This window comes from Barbatula barbatula (assembly GCF_947034865.1).
Source record: "Barbatula barbatula genome assembly, chromosome: 14".
Lineage (NCBI taxonomy): Eukaryota > Metazoa > Chordata > Actinopteri > Cypriniformes > Nemacheilidae > Barbatula > Barbatula barbatula.
In genome coordinates this window covers 19,660,320-19,684,381 of record NC_136777.1, presented here as the reverse complement: position 1 = coordinate 19,684,381, position 24,062 = coordinate 19,660,320, and the positions used below count along the sequence as shown (strand labels likewise).

The following is a 24,062-nucleotide window of genomic DNA, read 5'->3' as shown; positions in this document are numbered from 1 at the left end:
TTCTAAGATTAGTTAGGTTGTACAATTAGTTATTACCTAATGATGATGTCCTTTAAATAACCAAAACAGAGTGTAGTACATACCTTTCATCAGCCCCTGCCGCTTCATCTCTGCTTGTAGTTTCTTGCTAGCTGCCGATGTCATTTTCAGCTGTTATATTGCAGTCATTCAAAAATCACTCAACACTGTTCGAAAAACAACCTTTATGCATAGCTAATGTGTAAAATGTATGTAATTATAGACACTTTGCTAGAAAACTAGTTGCAATCAAACACCACAATTACAATGCAAAAAAGTTAATCAAATTATAGTTCAATAAAGAGAGCAGATATTACCTTTACATGTGAACATTAATCTCTCTGCATTAATATTTGAAACGTGTTATTCAAACCTAAAGATAGTATGTCCACAAGATAAGGCAATAAAAAAATCTAATAGCAACGAGAAGCAAACACAATAGGTTGCCGATTTATTTGAGCTACAGAAAAACTTGTGCAATTACATCAAGAATGTATTTGTACTGTAGATACTAAACTTGCAGGGTAACATGAAGAGTACCAACAACAAAGGATTTTTTTTTTAAAAGACAAAGGGCAAAGAAAACATTTCGATACACATTACAGTAAGAATTATACAGGCCAAGCTTGACATTTTCTGGTTCGAGTTGTGAAAGCATATGCATGTGTCCTTGAAGCAGAACTCCCCACCATTTCTCTCCTTTGAGCCGGGATCTTTGTGGATCCTGTATTAAAATATCTTTATTCATTTAAATGGAACGAACAGAAGAAACGCTTTGTACAGTCTGAAATCTCTGATGCATATTTTTTTACATTACCTTTGAATGAAAGGAATGATTTCTGCTGGAAACAGATTAAGGAACAAAAAGCTAAACACAAGGTGCTTTGACAAGAATATAGGGACACTTATACAGGTATTAAGATTCATTACTTGATGAAAGTTTTCACTCTCTTTCCAGCACCCACTTCAGAATGAATGCTTTTCAGTCCACGCTTTCACTAGCATTACCTGCCAAAAGGTTAAGAATAGACATGAAACAATCTAACCAGATTTGATCAAAAGAAAATAATAAATTCACTGTTATTTACATTCAGATGAAACATGTACATCCCTAAACCTACTGGTGGGAGGTCCTTTACAAAGGCTCGAAACTGAATTCAAATGTGTCCAAGTTCAGTTGCTCAGTAAAAGAACCTGGAAGGGGGGAGAAAGACATTGGTTCCTCAGATTCCAGAGGGATTCCCTGAGACTCCAGAGGGTTTGCCTCAGAATCCAGAGGTATTCCCTCTGACTCCAGTAGATTTCCCTCAGATTCAAGAGGGCTCCCCTGATTTTCAAGGAGGCTTTCCTCAGATTCCAGAGGGATTGCTTGCAATTCAAGAAAGCTTTCCTCAGATTCCAGAGGGATTAGTTGCGATGCAATCGGGTTTTCCTCAGATTCCAGAGGGCTTTCCTCAGATTCCAGAGGGATTTTCTGTGATTCAAGAGGGCTTTCCTCCGATTCAAGAGGGATTCTTTGAAATTCCAAAGCGTTTCCCTCAGATTCCACAGGGCTTTCCTTTAGGTCATTATTTGTTTGGATAATATCCCCACTATGAACTTCCATCATTACTTCATCCACCTCAGAGATGTCAGAGTTAACATCCTCAGATGCTTGTTGAACTTTTGAGTCATCGTTTTTCGGAGCTTCCTCACTCTTTGCAACTTCTAATTCTTGCTTTTTTGGAGTTTCCTGACTCTTTGCAACTTCCAAGTTCTGGTTCTTGCAGGGTTCTTTGACCAGATCAGCACTGCCTTTAGGTTTTTCTTTGTTGGTTTCATTACTTTCAGAGGCCTTCTTACTGCTCGAGTCCTTGTCCTGAGGTTTAAAGACAGATTCTTGTTTGTCGCTAAGATTAGCACTACTTCTAACAGTGGTGCTGCCACTGTAGAAAATGTCAAACAAATCTTTTGCTTTTCCTGCTGCAAGAGTCTTAGGCTTTAACATTTTTGGGGAAGGGTCTTTAGCATTGGAAGAAAGCTGAGGAGGAGGACGAAGCACTACAGTGAGCTTCTGCTCCTCTTCGGGCACTCCAGGAGCAGCCACATCAGACTCGAAAGTAACAACACATTCATTGGAGATTGGTTTTATCAGAGTGGTTTTTACAGGTTGTGATGCTGCAGTGGATGATGAAAGTGGAGCAGAAACCTTGAACATATCTACAGGTTCAGAAGAGGAGCCTTGTTGTTTTTTTAATTGCACCTCTTCACCACTAAACGCCTTTAAGATGAGGTCTGCTGACAAAGCTGTTTTTTGAGTCTGTCTTCCTATAACAGGTCCAGAAGATTCGTTAGTAGTAGGTGGTTTATTAGGCAGCATTGGTTTATTCTGCACACCAGTGAAGGACTTTCGAATAACCAATGTAGTAGTTGGAGAAGGCAAGTTTGGACTACTTTTATTTTCGTTGTAAGCTAGCCATTCATTGGAGGGGGGGAGCACAGACTTTCCTGACAATTTGATTGCAATAGACTTAGCCGCTGCCACAGATTTGGTAAACGGGTCTCTGTCATCATCATCTACCGTCGACACACTTTCTTCTTCTTCTTTTATGAATTGTGCAGCTATTCTCTCAGCCTCCTTCTCCAGTGCTGTCTTCTGTGGCTTTTTCAAACTGAACTTTCCAAAGCCGGATCGAGCAGCACCTTCCTCGTTCTTCTTGCGAAGTTTAGCCAGCAAGGCCGGGCTTGGCCCACATAAGACTTTGGGGGGCTCACTGGGTTTCTCCGGCTCAGCTTTCGAGTCTTTAGCATTGGGCTTTCCAGTGCTTTCCTTGTCATCTTTGCAAAACCCAGCTTTGCCCTTCTGGTCCTTCTTTCCGTATTTCCCGTTACTTTCCTCCGCTTCCTCCCATTTTGACTTTGGCCACTTAACCCACTCCTCATCTTTGTATTTTGACTTTTTCTCCTCAACCTCCCGAGAGTATTTGTACTTCATATCTTCTTCTCTGCCGTACCTTGGCTTCTCCTCTTCTTTACTGTATCGGTCTCTATCGTCATCCTTTCTGAAGCGATTTCTGTCGTCCTCTTCCCGATATCTATACCGTTCATCATCCTTGTTTTTGTATCTGTCCTCTTCGTACCTAGATCTTTCCACTTCCTCCTTCCTGTACTTGTATGTGTATTCATCTTCTTTCTTAAATCGGTGTCTTTCGTCTTCCTCTTTTTTATATTTAGTTCTCTCTTCCTCTTCATTTTTTATTTTAATTCTCTCATCATCCTCTATGTATTTGTGTTTATAAACATCATCTTTTCTATATTTCAAGCGCTCCTCTTTAAGTTTGTTCTCGTTCTCTTTGAAATTCTTGTAATCCTCGTCCTTGCTGTATTGTGATTTGACCTCTTCTACACCTTTTCTCCCACCCTTTTTGGAGTGTTTAGATTTCTTCACATTTTCTTGATCATCATCATCCTCACGTTTTCGTTTGTGCTCAGAATTCTTTTGGCTTTCCAATCCAGCCTGACGATCCAGATTTCTCCTTTGTTCATAGAGGGGATTCTCGTAAATTTTTGCCTGTTGAAGAAATCAACACAAGTAAGGCCAATCTCATCTTGATAAAAAAACAAATATATAACATTAACTCAGTAAAGCAACACTTCATCCTCGAATCAACTTCATTTTTTTCTTATATTATAACCTCACTCCTGTCAGGATAGTCTAACAGAAGAAAACGATTTCCTCTCTGGATACTGTAAAAGACAGAATGCACTTAAAGATGAAATCACATATAACACCTCAATGGATATTTGGAGAGGTTCACTGACACCTATTTAGCAAATGTGCAGCGTGATAGCAAATTTAAACCTTATGGGTAAAATAACTTCCCTAACCATCTGAAAAGGCTGGACCAATTCATGTCCAAAAAAATCATTTAAATTACAAAAATTCTGTAATGCAAAAACAGTTTAATACAAAAACTAAAGAGACCCTAAACAAAAGCAATGTAGAGTGCATCCGGAAAGTAGAGCCTTATTCTAAAATGCTATCAATTCATTATTTTCCTCAAAATTCTACAAACAACACCCCATAATGACAATTTGAAAGAAGTTTTTTTGAAATCTTTGCAAATTTTTGACAATAAAATGAAAAAGCACATGAACATAAGTATTCACAGCCTTTGCTCCAGTCTTTTTGAGTAGTTTCTCACATTCGTCTTTGCAAGATCTCTCACGCTCCATCAGGTTGGCAAAAAGGGATATCTCATTAACGAGCAATAGTACGATAGGGGCTAATACAAAGTTTCTTGTTTCAACAAAAGCCAGACCACTACCTGTTGAGAGAAGAAAGAGGGTTAGTGTACTTTTTTTCTCATTTGTCTGTCGAGAATTCACAGAAGAGATAGGTTTTAAGTAGTTTTTTGAAGGTTGTGCGAGATGTGGTTGACCGGACCGCATTAGGAAGAATGTTCCACCAGGAAGGAGCTGTGAAGGAGAACGAGCGGTCCAGATGTTCAATCGGGTACAAGTCTGGGCTCTGGCTGGCCCACTCAAGGACATTCACAGAGTTGTCCTGTAGCCACTCTGTGGTTGTCTTGGCTGTGTGCTTAGGGTTATTGTCCTGTTGGAAGATGAACCTTCGCTCCAGTCTGAGGTCCAGAGTGCTCTGGAGCAGGTTTTCATCAAAGATGTCTACACATTGCTGCATTCATCTTTCCCTCAAACCTGACTAGTCTCCCAGTTTCTGCCGATGAAAAACATCCCCTGTCATGTGCCTTTTACTGAGGAGTGGCTTCCGTCTGGCCACTCTGCCATACAGGCCTGATTGGTGGAGTGCTGCAGAGATGGTTGTTCTTCTGGAAGGTTCTCCTCTCTCCACAGAGACATGCTGGAGCTCTGTTAGAGTGACCATCGGGTTCTTGGTCACCTCCCTGACTAAGGCCCTTCATCCCCCGATTGCTCAGTTTGGCCGGGTGGCCAGCTCTAGGAAGAGTCCTAATGGTTCCAAACTTCTTCAATTTACAGATGATGGCGGCCACTGTGCTCATTGGGACCTTCAATGTCTACAGACAATTCCTTGGACTTCATGGCTTGGTTTGTGCTCTGACATGCACTGTTAACTGTGGGACCTTATATAGACAGGTGTGTGCCTTTCCAAATCCTGTCCAATCAACTGAATTTACCACAGGTGGACTCCAATCAAGTTGTGGAAACATCTCAAGGAAGATCAGTGGAAACAGGATGCACCCGAGCTCAATTTTGAATGTCATGGCAAAGGCTGTGAATACTTAAGTACATGTGCTTATTTCGTTTTTTATTTTAATAAATTTGCAAAGATTTAAAGTAGGGATACACCGATACCATTTTTTAAGGATCGAGTATGAGTACCGATACTTTTTCCCTGGTACTCGCCGATACCGATACCTGTTGTACAGTTTTTTTTGTTTGTGGCAATTTTCTAAGAACAACACAATGAGACTAATCTTTATTTTTAACAACTTCAACTCATATTATGAAAAAATTAATAAATCTTATGTTCTTATCAAAAATTTGCGCGAATAGCGCGATTTAGGTGTGAACACTCTATGAGTGGTGTCTGCTATGGCAGGTGTCTCTGTGTGCACTGGAACGTTCTGTCAATTACCTCACACGTGAGGTATCGGTCTTTGGTATCTGGGAATTTTTACAAGTACGAGTACATGAGCTGGGTATCGGGCCCGATACCGATACTGGTATCGGTGCATCCCTAATTTCAAGCCACCTTCATTCACGTTGTCATTATGGGGTATTGTTTGTAGAATTTTGAGGGAAATAATTAAATGAATCCATTTTGGAATAAGGCTGTAACATGACAAAATGTAGAAAAAGTGAAGCACTGTGTATACTTTCCAGATGCACTGTTATCCTTAAACTGAGATTAATTTTGATAATATTTACCTTGTATTTCTCATTGTGTGCATGAGTAGTAACATGGGCTTCAGCACAAATGGGATCACCAAAGAACTCTTCACATAGCTGGCAGAAGAACCCCCTTACAGGGATCAAAAACTCAGAACCTGGAAAACAGGCAGCAAGAAATCAATCAATCTACCTAAACAATCACACACTTTTAGTACGTTCCCAAAAGGGATAGAAATTTTGGGTCAGAGTCTGCTATTGTATTAAGACTTTTCAGTAAGCCACCTCCCTATAGTAGCAAACTAAACACTTAAAAACGTTTAAATATGAAAAAAAGTTGGTAATCTCAGGAGCTGGCAGCAAAGATTCATGAGTGGCACAGAATTTGAGTTCAAAATCAGCCAATGCAATAACATTTCAATACAGACATTCGGAGGCCGTTTACACGACAACGCTTTCAACTAAATACGGTAAACTTCTTATGCATTTTGGCCTTTTGTTTACACAATTATGTTTGGGAGACTGAGAACGCAAACGTTTTTTTAAAACAATGCTGTTATCATCTGTGTAAACTACAAAAATGCAACTCATTGAAAACGCTGACGTCATGCACACACAAAACAACAATTGTAGCATACAGGAGTATGTGTGATTGTGCCACATATTTATTAATGTTTCTCCAGCCAAGTTTATATTTTGGAATAAAACTGCGTATGTGTACGTGCACAGATGGGTGATGTTTCTCTTTCATAGTAACATCGCAGACTAGTGGCCTGGCATGCATAATACCGTGTTTTCATAAATTTTCTTAGATCCTGAAAAGGGACTTCAGGCGTCTGATCGAGACGGTGCGCAACGCATTGCCCACAGCGAGGATTATCGTATCAGGACCGCTGCCTACCTACCAACGAGGGAATGATAAGTTCAGTAGACTTTTTTCGACTAACCAATGGTTGCTGTCATGGTGTATTGAACAGAAGCTGCTCTTTGTAAATAATTTTGATCTGTTCTGGGAGCGACCTAGGCTCTTCCGCCCCGACGGCCTGCACCCCAGCAGCATCGGAGCGGCTCTCCTGTCCGACAACATCTCGAAGGCGCTACGCACCGGTTGACTATGTCTCCCACAGGTAAGTCTCCCTCAGGTAAGTAAAAACTCTAACCATAGTATGCGCGCCTCAACTGCTATAAATGTTACTGCTTCCAAATATATAGAGACTATATGTGTCCCATGAATAATACCACAAAGTAAAAATTTTGGCAAAAGTGAGAGAAAAAATCTGATCGTGATTAAACCTGAAGACAATGTAATAAACAACCAAAACCAATTTATAAAGTTCGGCCTACTTAATATTAGATCACTAAATTCAAAGGCAGTAATTGTAAATGAAATGATCACGGACAACAGTTTTGATATCTCTGTCTTACCGAGACCTGGCTTAAACCAAATGAATATTTCGGCCTAAATGAGTGTACCCCACCAAGTTACTGTTATATGCATGAGCCACGTCCGGTTGGTCGGGGTGGCGGCGTCGCTACAATATTTAGAAACGTTCTTACTGTAACTCAGAGAACAGAGCATAAATTTAAATCATTTGAAGTGCTTGCGTTGAACATAATTATTCCTTACAAAAGTAAAAAACCTTTGCTTTCTTTTACATTGGCTACGGTGTATAGACCCCCGGGTCCCTATACTGATTTTCTGAAAGAGTTTGCGGACTTCCTATCGGACCTATTGGTTAACGTTGATAAAATACTAATTGTCGGAGATTTTAATATCCATGTAGACAGCGCTACCGATGCATTAGCACTGGCGTTTACAGAACTACTACAATCTTTTGGGGTAATACAACACATTAAAGGACCCACTCATCGATTTAATCATACACTAGACCTGATTATATCTCACGGAGCCGATCTAACCAATATAGATATTATGCCTCAAAGCGACGATGTCACCGATCACGATCTTATAACGGGTACTTTGCGCACGTCAGGAATCAGCCCTTTAACTCGTTATCGACAGGGTAGAACAATCACCTCCGCTACTAAAGATAGCTTCGCAAAGAGCTTGCCAGATCTGACTCCTTTAATAACCATACCAATAAATAAAGAATCGCTCGATGTCATGACCAGGAAATTGGGTACTATTTTCTCTAATACATTATAAGCTGTTGCACCTACGAAGTCAAAAAAGATTAATGAGAAAAATATTGCACCATGGTACAATAGCACCACTCGCGCCCTTAAAAGAGAAACTCGCAAACTAGAGCGCAAATGGATAAAATCGCAATTAGAAGTCTTTAAAATGGCGTGGAAAGAGAATGCAAATTGTTATAAAAAGGCACTAAAAGCAGCAAAGGCTGAGCACCTTCGTAACCTCATAGAAACCAACAAAAACAATCCAAGGTTTCTATTTAGCACAGTCGCTAAATTAACAAATAAACAGACTCCACCTGACCTGGCTATTCCGCCGCACCTCGGTAGCAATGAATTCATGAAATTCTTTACAGAGAAAATCGAAAACATTCGTGACAAAATTGTAAAAACTCAACCTCCAAATCTGCCCTATGAATTAGCACCAACCATCGCTCCAAAACAAAGGCTCCAGCGTATTTCACCTATAAAACAGGAAGATTTAATTAAACTTATCGCAACTTCTAAACCTACAACTTGCTTATTAGACCCCATACCAACTAAATTATTAAAAGAGCTACTACCTGTTGCAATTGAGCCCATTTATAACATTATCAACTCGTCAATTAATCTAGGCCATGTCCCAGGACCCTTTAAAATGGCCGTCATTAAGCCTCTAATCAAGAAACCAAACTTAGATCCAAATGAACTTGGAAACTATAGACCGATTTCAAATCTCCCATACCTGTCTAAAATACTAGAAAAAGTAGTGTGCACTCAGTTGTGCTCTTTCTTACAAAATAACAACATGCACGAAAAATTTCAGTCAGGCTTTAGACCGAATCATAGCACTGAAACTGCACTCGTTAAAATTACAAACGACCTGCTTATAGCATCAGATAAAGGTAACATCTCACTCCTTGTCCTGCTTGACCTTAGTGCTGCGTTTGATACCGTAGACCATAACATACTTCTAGATCGCTTACACAATTATACCGATATTGAGGGACAGGCACTACAGTGGTTTAGATCTTACTTGTCAGAAAGACATCAATTTGTCCATTTAAATGGGGAATCATCTAACGCAAGTAAATTATGGATTACCTCAGGGATCGGTTCTGGGACCCGTGCTGTTCTCCATATACATGCTTCCCCTCGGAAACATTATTAAAAAACATGGAATCAGCTTCCATTGCTATGCAGATGATACTCAGCTATAGATCTCATCAAAACCAGATGATTCCTCCCAGCTATCCAAATTGGCAGAGTGCATTAAAGATATACAACATTGGATGACCTGTAATTTCCTTCTTTTAAATTCTAATAAAACAGAAATATTACTTATCGGACCAAAGACACGCAAACCGAATATTTCTGATTATAAACTGCAAGTTGAAGGATGTACCGTTACTCCAACAAATACAGTAAAAGGTCTTATATTAGACAGCAACCTGTCATTTCGAAATCACATCTCAAATGTCACAAAAACAGCCTTTTTCCACCTAAGAAATGTTGCCAAGTTACAAAATATTCTGTGTGTTGCTGACGCGGAGAAGCTTATTCATGCATTTATGACCTCAAGACTTGACTACTGTAATGCTCTACTTAGTGGTTGTCCTGCATCATCAATAAACAAACTACAGTTAGTTCAAAACGCAGCTGCCAGAGTTCTAACCAGGTCCAGAAAATACGATCACATAATCCCAATTTATCAACCCTTCACTGGCTACCCATTAAGTATCGTATTGACTTTAAAGTTCTTTTAATCACTTATAAAGCCTTAAAGGGTTTAGCTCCTACCTACCTAACAGAGCTTCTATCACAATACAACACATCACGCTCTCTAAGATCTCAAAATGCAGGACTTTTGATAATACCTAGAATATCTAAATCCACCAAAGGGGGCCGAGCTTTCTCATACGTAGCACCTAAACTCTGGAATAGCCTTCCTGACACTATTCGAGGATCAGACACACTCGCCCAATTTAAATCTAGATTAAAGACACATCTTTTCAGTAAAGCAAATATGCTTAATAAACCACCAGGAGATGCTGACATTAGATATTATTTACTAGAATAATTGGATTTATTATATAACACACCATGTAGTGTGTTTTACCCTTTCTTGGGTTTTTCGTTTTTCCCCTGTAAAGCTGCTTTGGAACAATGCAAATTGTGAAAAGTGCTATATAAATAAAATTGAATTGAATTGGATTGAATCCGTGTAGACGCAGATCGTTTTGATGACGTCGTCTTGTGTATGTAAAATTCAGAAACATAGTTTTCAGGTTTTCATCATGTAAACGTTGCTTGAGCAACACTATCATAATCAAGCATTGCCAAATCTAATTTTAAATTAAATCAGTGTATTCTATCCATTGCCTACATTACATAACACCACATGCAATACTGAGATTTACCCTTGGCTGGCTTTGATGTCTTCTCTCCTCCTCGATGTTTCTTGTCACTCTCCGGTTTAGCCCAAGGTCTGTCATAGGGATCTAGAGTCTACAGGGTTAGGACGGGAAATCAATGAATAGTTAAAACAAAAATGCAACATACAGATATAAAGCACTATAACAAAAAAATACCTTACACATACCTTTCTATGTATTTTGTTGTGTAAATGCGTGAAAAAGTCAAACAATGAACCACTAGTTAGATTGCAGTTTTTACACCAGTGGTTTCCTGCGTCATAGTATTCGAATTGTTCAGCAGCGGTGTCCAGGGAACGGCTTTTCGACGGAGATGATGACTTGACTTTTTCAGGAGACGCTGCTGATTTTGATGCGGCAACCTAGATTGGTTAAGGAAGAATAACAAATAATACATTAGATGAAAGCAAAGGGGATGGAGCAAAATCTGTTGAGGTTGAATGAATGAGCAAAAGCTTAAAAAAATTGTTGGTTATTTTATTAATCCCAATTCCCAATCATTAAAGTTTATTATAGCAGACTTACCTTTGTAAAATAGTCCATACGTTTCCAGTCGTCGAGAAGTTACCCATGGGTTTACTACTTGAATTTAATTGACTGATATTAAATGTTTGAGTTGGAAAAGACAATTCAAACTTTATATATATATATATTATATACACACCATTTTTGTATATATACTGCGTATATATACTGTGTGTATATATATATATACACACACACACAGTATATATAAAGAACAGCTTAAAACACATTTGTGTTGCATCTCTTTCCATCTTCAAGATAAAGACTAAGTAACAACCTAACTGTGTTTGTCCTTAGCACAAAAATAGAAAGATTTAAAAAATCAATTTCTTTTTAAGATATTTCATATTTTTTTAGACACATCATAGCCCAAATTATCTAAACGCAATACAGAAATACTGCAATACTTTTGGATACTGCATTAAAATTTGACCTAACATTAAAAAAAGGTCCTGTCATTCATCTTATATGTAGGAATACTGACATTAATCGTATTCATCAAAATATGTTGTTTTGCATTTAAAAAAGACGTCAATATGATCAATGATGAAAACAACTGGTTGACACCTTGTCATAATTTGGTAAATGAAAAAAGTTAGTTTATGATATCTAACCAAAGATAATAGATATTACCAAAATGGGGGATATGCAGTCCTCGCTAAAGTGTCTTTGAGGCGTTTGCCAACCTGTGTGCATGAGCTGGTGCTTAAGTGACCTCAGCTTGTTTAGCATCTTTTTGTTTAATATATTTATAAATTTAGTGATGCATCACTTTTTAAATTGTATTGATGAAGTGTAGCATCACTAAACTCCACCCTCTCATGGTAAGATGTGGGTAATATCAGTTGTTTAAGTGTTCACAGCTATACTTTGATTTTTTACTGAAAACTAGACCATCCAGGTACTTTGAGAATTTTGAAAACTATTTAGAAAGGATATTATGCAAATTGGGACACAAGGTAAATCTTTTAAAGTGATATTCATCTATAGGATAACACTTTACAAGACCTTACAGCCGTGGCCAAACGTATTGGCAATGGTTTAAATGCTGTGTTTTGCTAAGTTTCTGCTTAAGCTGTTGTGGTTTTTATTGTTTAAAGATCAGAGTAATCCGATGCATGTTAAATTATTGCAAAAGAAAACCCCAGATGTCAATCCCATATAGAGAACTTCTGGTCAATCCTCAAAAAGCGAGTGGACAAATCCGTCAGGATAAAAAAGCATCCGACTTTATACCTTTCCTGTGACTTCATGAGTAACTCTACCTTTACCTTATTATTCGATGTGCTGGCCGCCGATTTCTCTGGGCTTTTGTTTGACTCCTTCCTACTCCGAGAGGACGGCTGCACATAATCCCCAGAATTCTTGGACTCTTTGTAGTCTATACCAAGGATAAGCGCTACTTTGACCAGCTCTTCGTGTTTTTTATCCGACTCTCTCTGTTCAGAGCGTAGTTTGGAGATTTGGACCATCGCATCTTCCTGAAGCCGACCGAGGTCTATAAGAACAGGGTCCTTGTGTCCGTCCTTTTCTCTACGCTTCTTCCTAAGTAGCTCTCCTGTACGAACAAAACAAACCGTCACAGGGTAATACAAGGTAAAACAGACATTCTCACATTGACCTTTTCATTCAGAGGGAAATACCTTGCTGCTTTCTCAATGTCTCCACCTCTTTCAGTAGGTTTTCTTTTTTCTGCTTTCGTATTGCGTTCTCCTCATTTAACTTGTCAAGTTCTTCAATGACCTAATAAATCATTTTATTGGGGTATTAAATTTTGTTTATTAGTAAATAAAACTTTAACTTTGTATATGAAATGACAGTAACAAAGGTGTTCTTCACCCAATAAGTCCTCCAGTCTGACTTTCGGAATTACCTTTTGTTTTTGGCTGGCAGTATTCTTAGCTTCCAAAGCTTTCCTCTGACTCCCACTGGCCACAGCATCCAATTTAGAAGGTACTGAAAGGACAAATCACGTCAAGTTGCTTGACCGTGATGTGTGAAGTTAAAAGACATTATCAACTGCTTACCTAACTAACCTTTTTTATCGGCGCCTTTTCCCTCACTCGCTCCCGTTTCAATCACTTTAAGAAACGGCCTCTCTAATTTAGGAGGGGCGTAGGGATCCATGGGACCACGAGGAGGAACAGGCATACCTGGAGGTGGATACATTGGCCATCCCGGGGGCATGTACGGAATGTAATTGCCATATGGATCGTAACCGTGTGGAGGGTATTCAGGTGGCATTACCCCATGTGCGCCTGGTGGAGGGTACGGAGGCATCGGGTGTGGCGGGAGGCCAGGGGGTCGTGGAGGAAACGGCTGCGTCACGGGACCCACAGGGGGTGTAGTCGGCCACACGGTTTGCGTAACGCTGGGTCGAGTCTCATTCTTGCTCTGGCTTTGTGACCGTGACGATCTCTGCTCTGGTGAAACTGGCTTCTTCCAATTGCGACTTGAGCTTCGATCGTAGCTTCTACTGCGGCTCCTGCTGGAGCTTTGGCTGCCACTGCTGCTGCTGCTGTAACTCCTGCTGCGGCTCTTGTGCGTTCTATCAGACTGTCGGCGGGTGGTGGTCTTCTGCACAGGGCCTTTGCCGTGGAGACGCTCCTGTGTCCTAACCGCCATCTTGCTGATTTCAGCCACACCCAAGTCCAGACCAATTGTCTTTAGTAAATCCTGTATCTTCTCATACTCCTCCACTTCCTTTCTCACCTTGTCATCCTGAGGCCCAACACCAGGAGGGAAGTCAAGCTGTTCCTTGACCTCAGGTGTGGCCAAAGAATGACGCCTGTCAGGCTGCCTGTTCTCTCTCACATCATCTTTTTCGCAATGTTCTCCTATGTGAACATCATGAGACTGTGGGAATCCCATGTTCGGAAAACTGGTATCAGCACGTTTCACCTGGTGTTCCTCATCCACTACTTCATCACCGTAGAGAAATTTCTCTTCATCTTCAATTTCATTTAGATTCTTCTTTACATTTTGTGGTTGGGACACCGCCTCTCCCATCATTACGAGGAACTCGCTTAGCCCCTGTTTTCCTTCCTCATGAGGGAGCAAGTTTCTTCCACCCTCTTTGGCTGACTGGATTTTGCCAAGAAGTTGTTCAAGAGCACCGCTGTCTGAACATTTTCCAAGCATGGAGGCTATCAAGTCTGGATCTATAGTTTTGGTCAGTGCACAGAGAATTTGTTCGGCCTCATGTGAAAGACCACCATCTGGGTTTCCTCGAGGAGAATCACTATTCTGGAACGCATAACATGACATGCAACAACAATAGTCAGATTGGTTACACTATTTGGGGGAATCATTCTACAAATAGTTTGCTCACATTCATTCTCAGCATATTAAAGGGCAGTGTTTCCCATTCATTGAAGAGACTATGGCGACCCACCATAGTCTCCTTTGTTCCGCAACAGTCTTAAAACAAGCCTACATTTTTTTCTTATAACAACATAAATACAGTGGGTACGGAAAGTATTCAGACCCCCTTATATTTTTCACTCTTTGTTATATTGCAGCCATTTGCTAAAATCATTTTAGTTCATTTTTTTCTCATTAATGTACACACAGCACACCATATTAACAGAAAAACACAGAATTGTTGACATTTTTGCAGATTTATTAAAAAAGAAAAACTGAAATGCTGTGACACTCATATATTTAACTCAGGTGCTTTCCATTTCTTCTGATCATCCTTGAGATGGAGCTAAACCTTCATTTGAGTCCAGCTGTGTTTGATTATACTGATTGGACTTGATGTGGAAAGCCACACACCTGTCTATATAAGACCATACAGCTCACAGTGCATGTCAAAGCAAATGTGAATCATGAGGTCCAAGGAACGGCCTGAAGAGCTAAGAGACAGAATTGTGGCAAGGCACAGATCTGGCCATGGTTACAAAAACATTTCTGCTGCACTTAAGGTTCCTAAGAGCACAGTGGCCTCCATAATCCTTAAATGGAAGACGTTTGGGACGACCAGAACCCTTCCTAGAGCTGGCCGTCCGGCCAAACTGGAATCGAGGGAAAGATGAATGCGGACGAAAACCTTCTCCAGAGTGCTCAAGACCTCAAGCTGGGCCGAAGGTTCACCTTCCAACAAGACAATGACCATAAGCACACAGCTAAAATAACGAAGGAGTGGCTTCACAACAACTCCTTGACTGTTCTTGAATGGCCCAGCCAGAGCCCTGACTTAAACCCAATTGAGCCCCTCTGTGACCCGTTTCAATAAGGAGGTTCAAGCAACACGGAGTTAAAATATGAACTCTGAGTTGATTTACTCAGATAATCGCTACTCTGAGTTTTCTGTTTCAGAACAGCTGGTTTCAATGAGTTCGATCCTCTCTGAGTAAGTTCACTCTAGGTTACGCGTGTTCACCGCGGATTTAAAAAGCCATCATCAATTGAGCGAAGATAACACAATTCCCCATGGCAACTCCACGTGACAAAGAGCGTTCCGTTTATTTCTCGCCAGTCGAATTGGAGGCACTATATATATATATATATAAATTATATTTTTGTCATGTAGGTGCAATCCTTCTGCAATAAAAAGAACATGGCAGCAGCTGAAAATGAAATATAAGAACATCATTCAGTCCGGTGAGTTTAAATGCTCTTGGTAGTAGGATGCCTGACTGGGAAATGTTTGATATATTTAATAAACAGGCCTTGACAGCTATAGAAGACAAAAGTTATGAGGACAGCAATAGAAGACAAAAAACTGGCCATGCTTGCCCCTGCTCCAGCTATGTGTAACAGAGGCCAGCTAGTGAAGAGCTGTGCAGTGTGTAAGCCTCACTCCCCGACCAACAGAGACGCTCTAGCGACAGACGCTAGGGACTGCGGACTTTAGGCTCCTCGTTAGAGCGCCCGTCTCCAATTCTGACCGACGTCGGTTCAAAGCCCGCGCAGAGCGGGGGGAGTGGGACCGGTTACATGTGCACCCAATCATATTGGGAAATCCTAAAGGGTATTTGAATTATTAGCTTACTTCCAGAGGTGGCAGCAAGACCACATTTATTTGATCAGCCTAATTCAGAAAGACGTACACCAGTCACCTGCAATCCTATGAAACTCCTCTTTGATGGCTCTCACAGGAAACTTAACAAAAATGTATAAAAAGTGCTTGAGAGCGATGCACACTTTTCTTACCGCTCTGCATACAGTTGCCTTGCTAACGTGTTTTACATCCCCGGTGTTATATAGAAAGATACCATTAGCAAAGAAACGTAAGGCCATACAAAGAATCTGCTCAGATGTAAGAGCGCAACCCTGATGAATGAGCTTTGTGATGTAAGGATGAAGCAAATTGTGGATATATTTAATGGACTGTAAAGAAAAACGGTATCGCACAAATGAAAAATCCTCCGGATATGATAAAACATCCAAACGGGGCTTCACCATATATTCTCTCCTGACGTAAATTTAACTCTCTCCGAATTAATGCAGCTCTACGGGTTCCTGAATAAACGGACATGCCATTTTAATGTCTGTGTGACGAACTTGTGTGCGATTAAGGAAAATGAATGAAAAAACAAACGGCGTAGGCAAGTTCAACACCGCTCGCGTTTCTAAAAGGGTTGGCGATTGTAACAAACCTCAGGATAGTGAAATAAAACCTGCTACGGACCAGGTTAGGTTCACAGAGTAGGTTACTATGGTTACTCCAAGTATAAGATACCTCGATTTCTGAAACGGGCTGGACTTACCCCGCGGTCGCGGGTTTGATATACCTAGCGTTCTGAAACTGAAAACCCAGAGTACCCGGTTTTCTGGGGTTAACTTACACTGAGTTTGCAGTTACCCTGCTTTCTGAAATGGGTCCTGAAAGAGACCTGAGAATGGCTATCCACCAACGTTTACCATCCAACCTGACAGAACTGGAAAGGATCTTCAAGGAGGACTGGCAGAGGATCCCCAAATCCAGGTGTGAAAAACATGTAGCATCTTTCCCAAAAAGACTCATGGCTGTATTAGATCAAAAGGGTGCTTCTACTAAATACTGAGCTAAGGGTCTGAATACTTAGAACCATGTGATATTTCAGTTTCTCTTTTTTAATAAATCTGCAAAAATGTCAACAATTGTGTGTTTTTCTGTCAATACGGGGTGCTGTGTTAAAATTAACGAGAAAAAAACTTAAATGATTTAAGCAAATGGCTGCAATATAACAAAGAATGAAAACTTTAAGGGGGTCTGAATCCTTTTCGTACCCATTGTATTTATTAGAATGTCGTTGAAATCTGCACCATTGTTCCATTGCTGTGCCATTGTTCACACGTACGAATGCACACTCGCTACTTTTCAGCTTTAGTGGTTGAAACGCAGACACATGAATGGGCCAGAACTTGAGACATCGCCAAGCCATACTGAATACAACATCCTTTGAGGTAAGTAAAATCTAACTAGTCTCAGTATTCACTGCAAATTTCAATCAGTACAAACATTTACATTTATTCATTTGGCAGACGCTTTTATCCAAAGCGACTTACAAGTAGTTTTTTACAGTGGCACATTACTGCAGAGCAATCAGGGGTTTGCACCAAAAGTACTTCGTTTAACCTGTTTTTTGGACATCCACATTACACAGGCATAGTAGTCATTAATTAGAAGTTAAGAATAGTTTTTGTTTTTAATGTCAAATTATTCAAGTTTTGTTTAGTTTCTTTAAGTTAATTTAGATAAATGGTTGGAGTATTTTTTGTTTGTGGCTCAGCCAGGTGCAGAACGCATAGTCTGATTGTTGCTAGCTCTGCTGGAGCTATTTGGCTTTATTGATGTGAATGATACTGTTGAAATTGCTGCAAACATTTAAATATTTTTGTTTTTAATGGGAAATTATTCATAATTTGTTTCATTTCGTTATTCAGTTCATTTTGAAAAATGTTTGGGTTTATTTTTGTTTGTGGCTAAGATGCAGAACTCATAGTTTGATTGCAAACTGCACTGGAACACAAATTTAAATTATGATGAGATAACACTGTTTAAACTTAAAATAGTTTAGAATTAATAAAAGGTTAAAAAGTATTAAAATAGTTTTGCTTTTAATGGTAAAATATATTTTTATTAGGTTAGTTTAGAAAATGTTTTTTGAGTATTTTTGTTTGTTGCTCAGGCTTAGCTTCAGCTGTCGCCGTAAGAAAATAAATTAAACGGGTGCGTGACTCAAGATTCCATGCTGCTCTGTGTCATCGTGTCCCAAACTTGTCAATATATTTGGTTTGTCAGACCGATCGGCGTGTACCGCGGGAGAAAGCGTCTGTCATTAAATGCTCTTGTGTTACTGATAGGTCTGCGCAACATGTGCATAAAGTTGAAAACACAATCAATCACAAACTTAACATTACTCTGTTATGCTGAGAAAGTATGCGCTTTTCTTACGGGTTAACTCTAAGCAGTCGACGCATCATAAAATTATATGTATGCTCTGGTCCGGATAGTAAAGTGCTACAGCCATGCGGGGGAGAGGGACAATGGCACTGTCCCACTCCCCGGCCCGCGTTTTAATATATGATAATAAATAAATTAGTTAAACTGTTAAACACTTTTTTGCACAATTTTTTGATGGCTCATGCTCTACATGTTTGTGAACTCCCATTTTACCATGCGTTGCCCTATTATCCCCATTTATATGTGGAGCCAATGATTAAATTACTGCTATAGCTATTGTATTCTAATAGATTGAGTCACTTAATTTTGCTATTAAAATGCCCCAGATTGCAGCATTTACCTTCAAGATATGCTACATTTTCTTACGGAGATCATGCCCCTAGACCCCCTTGAGGAAAATAAATTAAGCCCCCATAGTCTAAAAAAAATCTGTGAGAAACACTGAAAAGGCTAGTTCCCCCAAAATTATGTCATCTTCTCTTCACACTCATGTGCTTAAAAACTAATTGTTCTGTGGAACACAAAACAAGGTATTTTGAGAAATGTCTCAGGAGGTTTGGGTTCATACAATGGAAGTCAATGTTGTTTGGTTACCAACATTTTTTCAAATGTTCGTGTTCTGCAAAAAAAGTCAGTCATACAGGTTTGAAATGACAAGGTTAAATATATAATGAAAGAATTTTCATTAATCTCCTAACACATGAAAGATCATTACCTGTGCAACCATCGGAGAGTCTGTCTCGGAGGAATCCACCCTTTTCTTCAAAATCGACTTTGCAGGCTTTACCAGCGTATTCTGAATTTCCTTGCGTCGCCGAGCCTTCTTCAGCTCACTGAAGTCCTCTTTTTCTTCACACTGCCTGGTTCTCTTGTTGGAGTAGCTGTGGCGACTCCTACTGGAGCGATTGCTGCTGTTGCTGCTACTACTGCCACTGCTAGCACTGCGACTGATGCTGCGGCTCCTACCTCGACTCCTGCCTCTGCTCCGCCCCCTGCTCCTAGCTCTACTCTGTTTACGACTGCGGCTTCCACTTCTGCTGCAACTTCTACTGTAACTCCTCTCACGAGGTCTGCTCTTGCTACGCCCTCGACTCTTTGCCCGTTCGGGACTCCTGCCACAACTATAGCTGCGACTTCTGCTCCGTGGCCGACTTTTGCTCCGTGGACGACTTTTGCTCCGTGGACGACTTTTGCTGCGAGGATAACCTGGACTGCGGCTCCGTCCCCTGCTCCTGCCACGGCTAACGCTGCGTCGTCTCGAGCCCCTATCGCTTTGGCCCTCATAGCTCGACCTCCGTGGGGAATAATAGGGCTTGTTGTAGTGCGGATCTCCAGCACCGTATTCTCTGTTGAAAGAAAACATCACAAACAGCACTTGATATAAAAGAGTGACCTCATTTGTATTGGCACGAGTGTGCTCCATGAACATGTCTTTTAGGCACAAACTTTAAGTGTTATGCTATGAGATAATGTTACTTATAGCTTGATTTTACATTTACATGTTTATAATATTATTTGATAATATTCTTATTATTATAATGCATATTTTCAAAGTTTAGGCTGCAGCATGACATCAGTCAGTAAATAGTTTATATGGTAGGGAAGGAACTTTTAACCGTTGAAATCTTTCAAATCATGTTTTGATTGAAGCTTGAAGTATAAACTGGTAGTTAACAAATATACTGTAAATGTGTCGTGTAGTGTGAACAAAGATGAATCTCTTGTGCCATTTTATATTATACAGTGAGGGAAATAATGATTTGATCCCCTGCTGATTCTATAATTTTTATGGTAGGTTTATTTTGACAGAATATAAAAAAAGTTTATAAATTGATTTGCATTTCAGTCAGTGAAATAAGTATTTGATCCCCGAGCAAAACACAACTTTGTTCTTGCTGGAGAAACCCTTGTTGGCAAGCACAGAGGTAAGACATTTCTGATAGTTGGTCACCAGGTTTGCACATGTGTCAGGATACACTTGAGTCCACTCCTCTGTAAATCTTTAAGGTTTCTTGGCTGTCGCTCAGAAAATTTGAGTTTTAGCCTCCTTCACAGATTTTCTATAGGACTAGGGTCTAGAGACTGGCTAGGACATTTAATGGGCTTCTCCTTAAGCCATTCTTTGGTTTTCTTAGCAATACGTTTTGGGTGTTTGTCATGTTACAGGAACATCCACAACCCACCTTCAGTGATCTAGTTAAGAGGTTCTTGCCCAATATTTTACGGTACATTGGCCCGTCCCTCAGCCCCTCAATGCAGTGAAGTCATCCTGTACCCGAGCAGAGAAAAAGCCCTAAACCATAATGTTTCCAACACTGTATTTCTCTGAAGGGACGGTGCTCTTGGAATCATAGTCAGCATTTCTCTCCCTCCAAAAACAGGAGTAAATTTTCTTCCCGTTTGACCACACCATTTTCTCCAAAGCCTTGTCTGAATCATTTTGATGTTCATTCTCACACTTCATATGAGCCAGGCGGGTCATCTTGGGCAAGAGGACCTTGCAGGTGCTTTAGGATTTCAATTAATTGTGGCATAGCGTGTTACCAATGATTTGCTTGGTAACTGTGGTCCCAACTGTCTTGAACTCATTAACAAGCTTCTTCTGAGTAGTTCTCGGCTGATCTTTAACCTTTCTCATGGTCATCTTTACCCCATTGGGGAAAAATTGCAGGGGCAATCGATAGTTATTTTGTATTTATTCAATTTCCAAATAATATTTAATAATCACATCAACATTTGTTTCCTTCTCACCAAGCTTCTGTCTGTAGCCTATTCAATGTTTGTGCAGGTCCACTATCATGTCCCTGACATCCTTTGAAATGTATTTGGTCTTGATGTTGGTGGAGAGGTTGAAATGAAAGATACAGATTCTGTTGGCAGGCATCTTTTATAAACTAAACAAGCTGATTTAGGAGTACTTTCTTAAAGTGACAGGACTAATCTGTGTAACCAGATTTCTTGCTGGTTGGTAGGGGATCAAATACTTATTGCACTTATATTTTATATAAAATTTTTCCCAGATTTTTTGATTGATATTTGGTTTCTATCAGTTAAAATAAACATACCATAAAAACGTTTGACCCATCATTTCTTTGAAAGCAGGCAAACTTACAAAATCAGAAGTGGATCAAATAATTATTTCCACCACTGTAGATATAAACATGCATAATATAAAATTATATGTTATAAACTGTTTTATTTCTAATGTTTTGTGACACCATAATACGCATGTACAGTTTATTTGTCGAATACAGTTCAATTTTAGTTTTGAAACATGACAATTGTAAAGTAAAACAATAAGGTAAAAATTGCACTGGTTTTACACATCAAATGTCGGTGCAAAACCCCTGTGGAAACAGCAGAGACCTGAAAATGGCTTAGACCACCAATATACACCCTGAAGACCACAAACACACTAAATGTACACATTTACACAGCTTATCGACATACCCTAAATACATGGCAAAGGACGTGGATGCTAAATGTCAGGGTTCATTAAAAAGACGAGCAAAATTTGCTGCAATGCACTCTGACGTAGCATATCTTAACAGGGATACCCAGCTATAACGAAACTAAATTATTTGGAAAAACATTGATAAATGTATTATTTTAACTACAAAACAATAAATGGGCAACATACCTTAGCGTATTATTTTTATAGGGACCCTATATATATATATATATATATATGTGTGAAGTTTCTTACCGAACATAAGGAGCTTCTGGTCCCGTATTGCCCGGTGGATGCCCAGTCAGCTCATTTCCAACAGTAATGACAAGACTGTGATCAACAGGGAGCCCACCACGAGGAGGCGATGGGCTGTACCTCTGTTTAGAAAAAGAAGTACATAACTACCTTGTGCACAGAACAATAGAAATGGAAAAACACACACTTTACCTAGTGTATTACATTGGTCTGATTTACAAGAGCAATGTAACGATATGCATAGTCCGAGCATCTGCTCATTGGCATTAAAAAATGCCTTTGATGGTACCATAGTACGGTTATCAGAGGGTAGTACCATAATATTTGCATAATGCCATGTCTAACAAATCACGTTACTGTGATGAATGTGTGACAACTGAGTCGCAGTGTTTTGTTACCCCATGCTCTCTCGTAGACCGCCCTCCTCCTCTGTAGTCATGAGGCGCATCTCTCGCATCGGGCGATGAATATCTCCTCCGCGGAGAAGGACGCCGGTAGGCATCGGGTGGACCGTGATATCCGCGGTCGGGCCCAGGATGGGTACCGAAACCACGAGACGGCGGAGGATGATAGCCACCTCTGTGCGGCCTACCACCTCGATACATAACGACGCTTAAGCGCTCGCTCTATATAGGTATTAAGTCGTTTTTATCCGACCGCAACACTTTCCTGCAACGGAAAAATATGCAAGCAAAACAGTCGTAAAATAATCTTATATACAAGACACCGCATTCATAACTCAATCTCAAAACAAACAACTCTTTGCTATGTTAGCTTTCAGCGCCGCCATTGGTCCACACTCGTAGGATGTGACCTCACAGGGAGTTAGACCAATCAAACGCAGCGAGACCGCATGAGGTCAAGAGCCATTGAGAGAGATTGTACTAAATTGCTCTGGATTGTTCATTGAACTAAACAGTTGAAGATGACGAGAAATTTAATAAAAAATGTACACCTAAAATTGAATTATAAATAAATAAAATAATATAAAATCGTTTGCAACGTCATTAAAATGCGCTCTCACTTTTAAGTCGCTTTGGATAAAAGGGTCTTACAAGTTAATAATGTAAATGTTTAATTGGAAGAAACTAAAACTGAACAACACTCAACACTGAAATCAACAGGATTTTAGGATTTATGGAAAAATAAAAAGAGGCTACTTAATTTCGTATGTAAAAACATATGTAAAACTAAAAATTTAGTTGAAATCAAATGGAATTTTCTTAATACACTGTGAAATAGAAGGGTAGATTAGTGCCTGGCTTCACAGACAATTGCTTAAGGCTAGTCCAAGATTGAAATGCAAATTTGTCTCAACTGAAAATAACTTGCACTGACATATCTTAAAATATACCAGTGTCATTGCTTTGTCTCAAGAAATGTTTTACTTAGGCATTTTCTTAAATATCCTAATTTAACGAAGGCATAGTCTGTCTGTGAAACCAGGCCCAACACAGCAAAAATCATATGTTTAATACCCAGGGAAAATGAAGACTTGTCACATGTATGAAATGTTACATTTTTTAAATTACATTTAGTTTATCATGTTATGAGGAGTACATTAATCTTCAATGCAGAAAATAATCTCAAGGCAAATGTTCCAGGTGTCAAGGAGTTTTATTTTAATAAAACAAAACCCGTGGTAAACAAGAAAATGTTTTCAATATTTTCAAAATGATATTACTTCTGGCCTAATTTTAGGGCGCCCTGCTCTAGCAAGAATAATTTTTCTCATGGTAAACTAAGAATATCCTTTCATCCTCAACACTTTTTTTATCTATTTTTCTTGTGGTAAACTAACAATATGCTTTCATCCTCAACACTATTTTATTAATTTTTCTCTTGGTAAACTAAGAATATGCTTTCATCCTCAACACTATTTTTATTATTTTTTCTCGTGGTAAACTAAGAATATGCTTTCATCCTCAACACTATTTTTATTTATTTTTCTTGTGGTAAACTAACAATATGCTTTCATCCT

At 39.6% G+C, this 24,062-nt stretch overlaps 1 protein-coding gene across 3 annotated transcripts; it reads right to left on the bottom strand.

Moving 5' to 3' along the window:
* Nucleotides 1-435: 435 nt before the first annotated feature.
* znf318 (zinc finger protein 318) lies at nucleotides 436-22,926 on the bottom strand. Of its 3 annotated transcripts, XR_013787585.1 has the most exons (13): nucleotides 22,480-22,926; nucleotides 22,082-22,203; nucleotides 19,091-19,721; nucleotides 13,019-14,228; nucleotides 12,856-12,938; nucleotides 12,626-12,725; nucleotides 12,254-12,540; nucleotides 10,625-10,819; nucleotides 10,443-10,530; nucleotides 5,929-6,047; nucleotides 949-3,568; nucleotides 836-860; nucleotides 436-742 (listed from the first exon to the last, which is right to left on the bottom strand). XR_013787585.1 is itself a non-coding variant. In XM_079473364.1 (11 exons), exons 1-11 carry the CDS (start codon nucleotides 22,684-22,686, stop codon nucleotides 1,154-1,156), a joined length of 5,457 nt encoding a protein of 1,818 aa, XP_079329490.1. In that variant the 5' UTR covers nucleotides 22,687-22,926; the 3' UTR covers nucleotides 436-1,153. The 3 variants fall into 3 exon arrangements, 1 of the variants encoding a protein (XP_079329490.1); XR_013787584.1 differs by having other exon boundaries at nucleotides 836-3,568; XM_079473364.1 differs by having other exon boundaries at nucleotides 436-3,568.
* Between the last annotated feature and the right edge of the window lie 1,136 nt (nucleotides 22,927-24,062).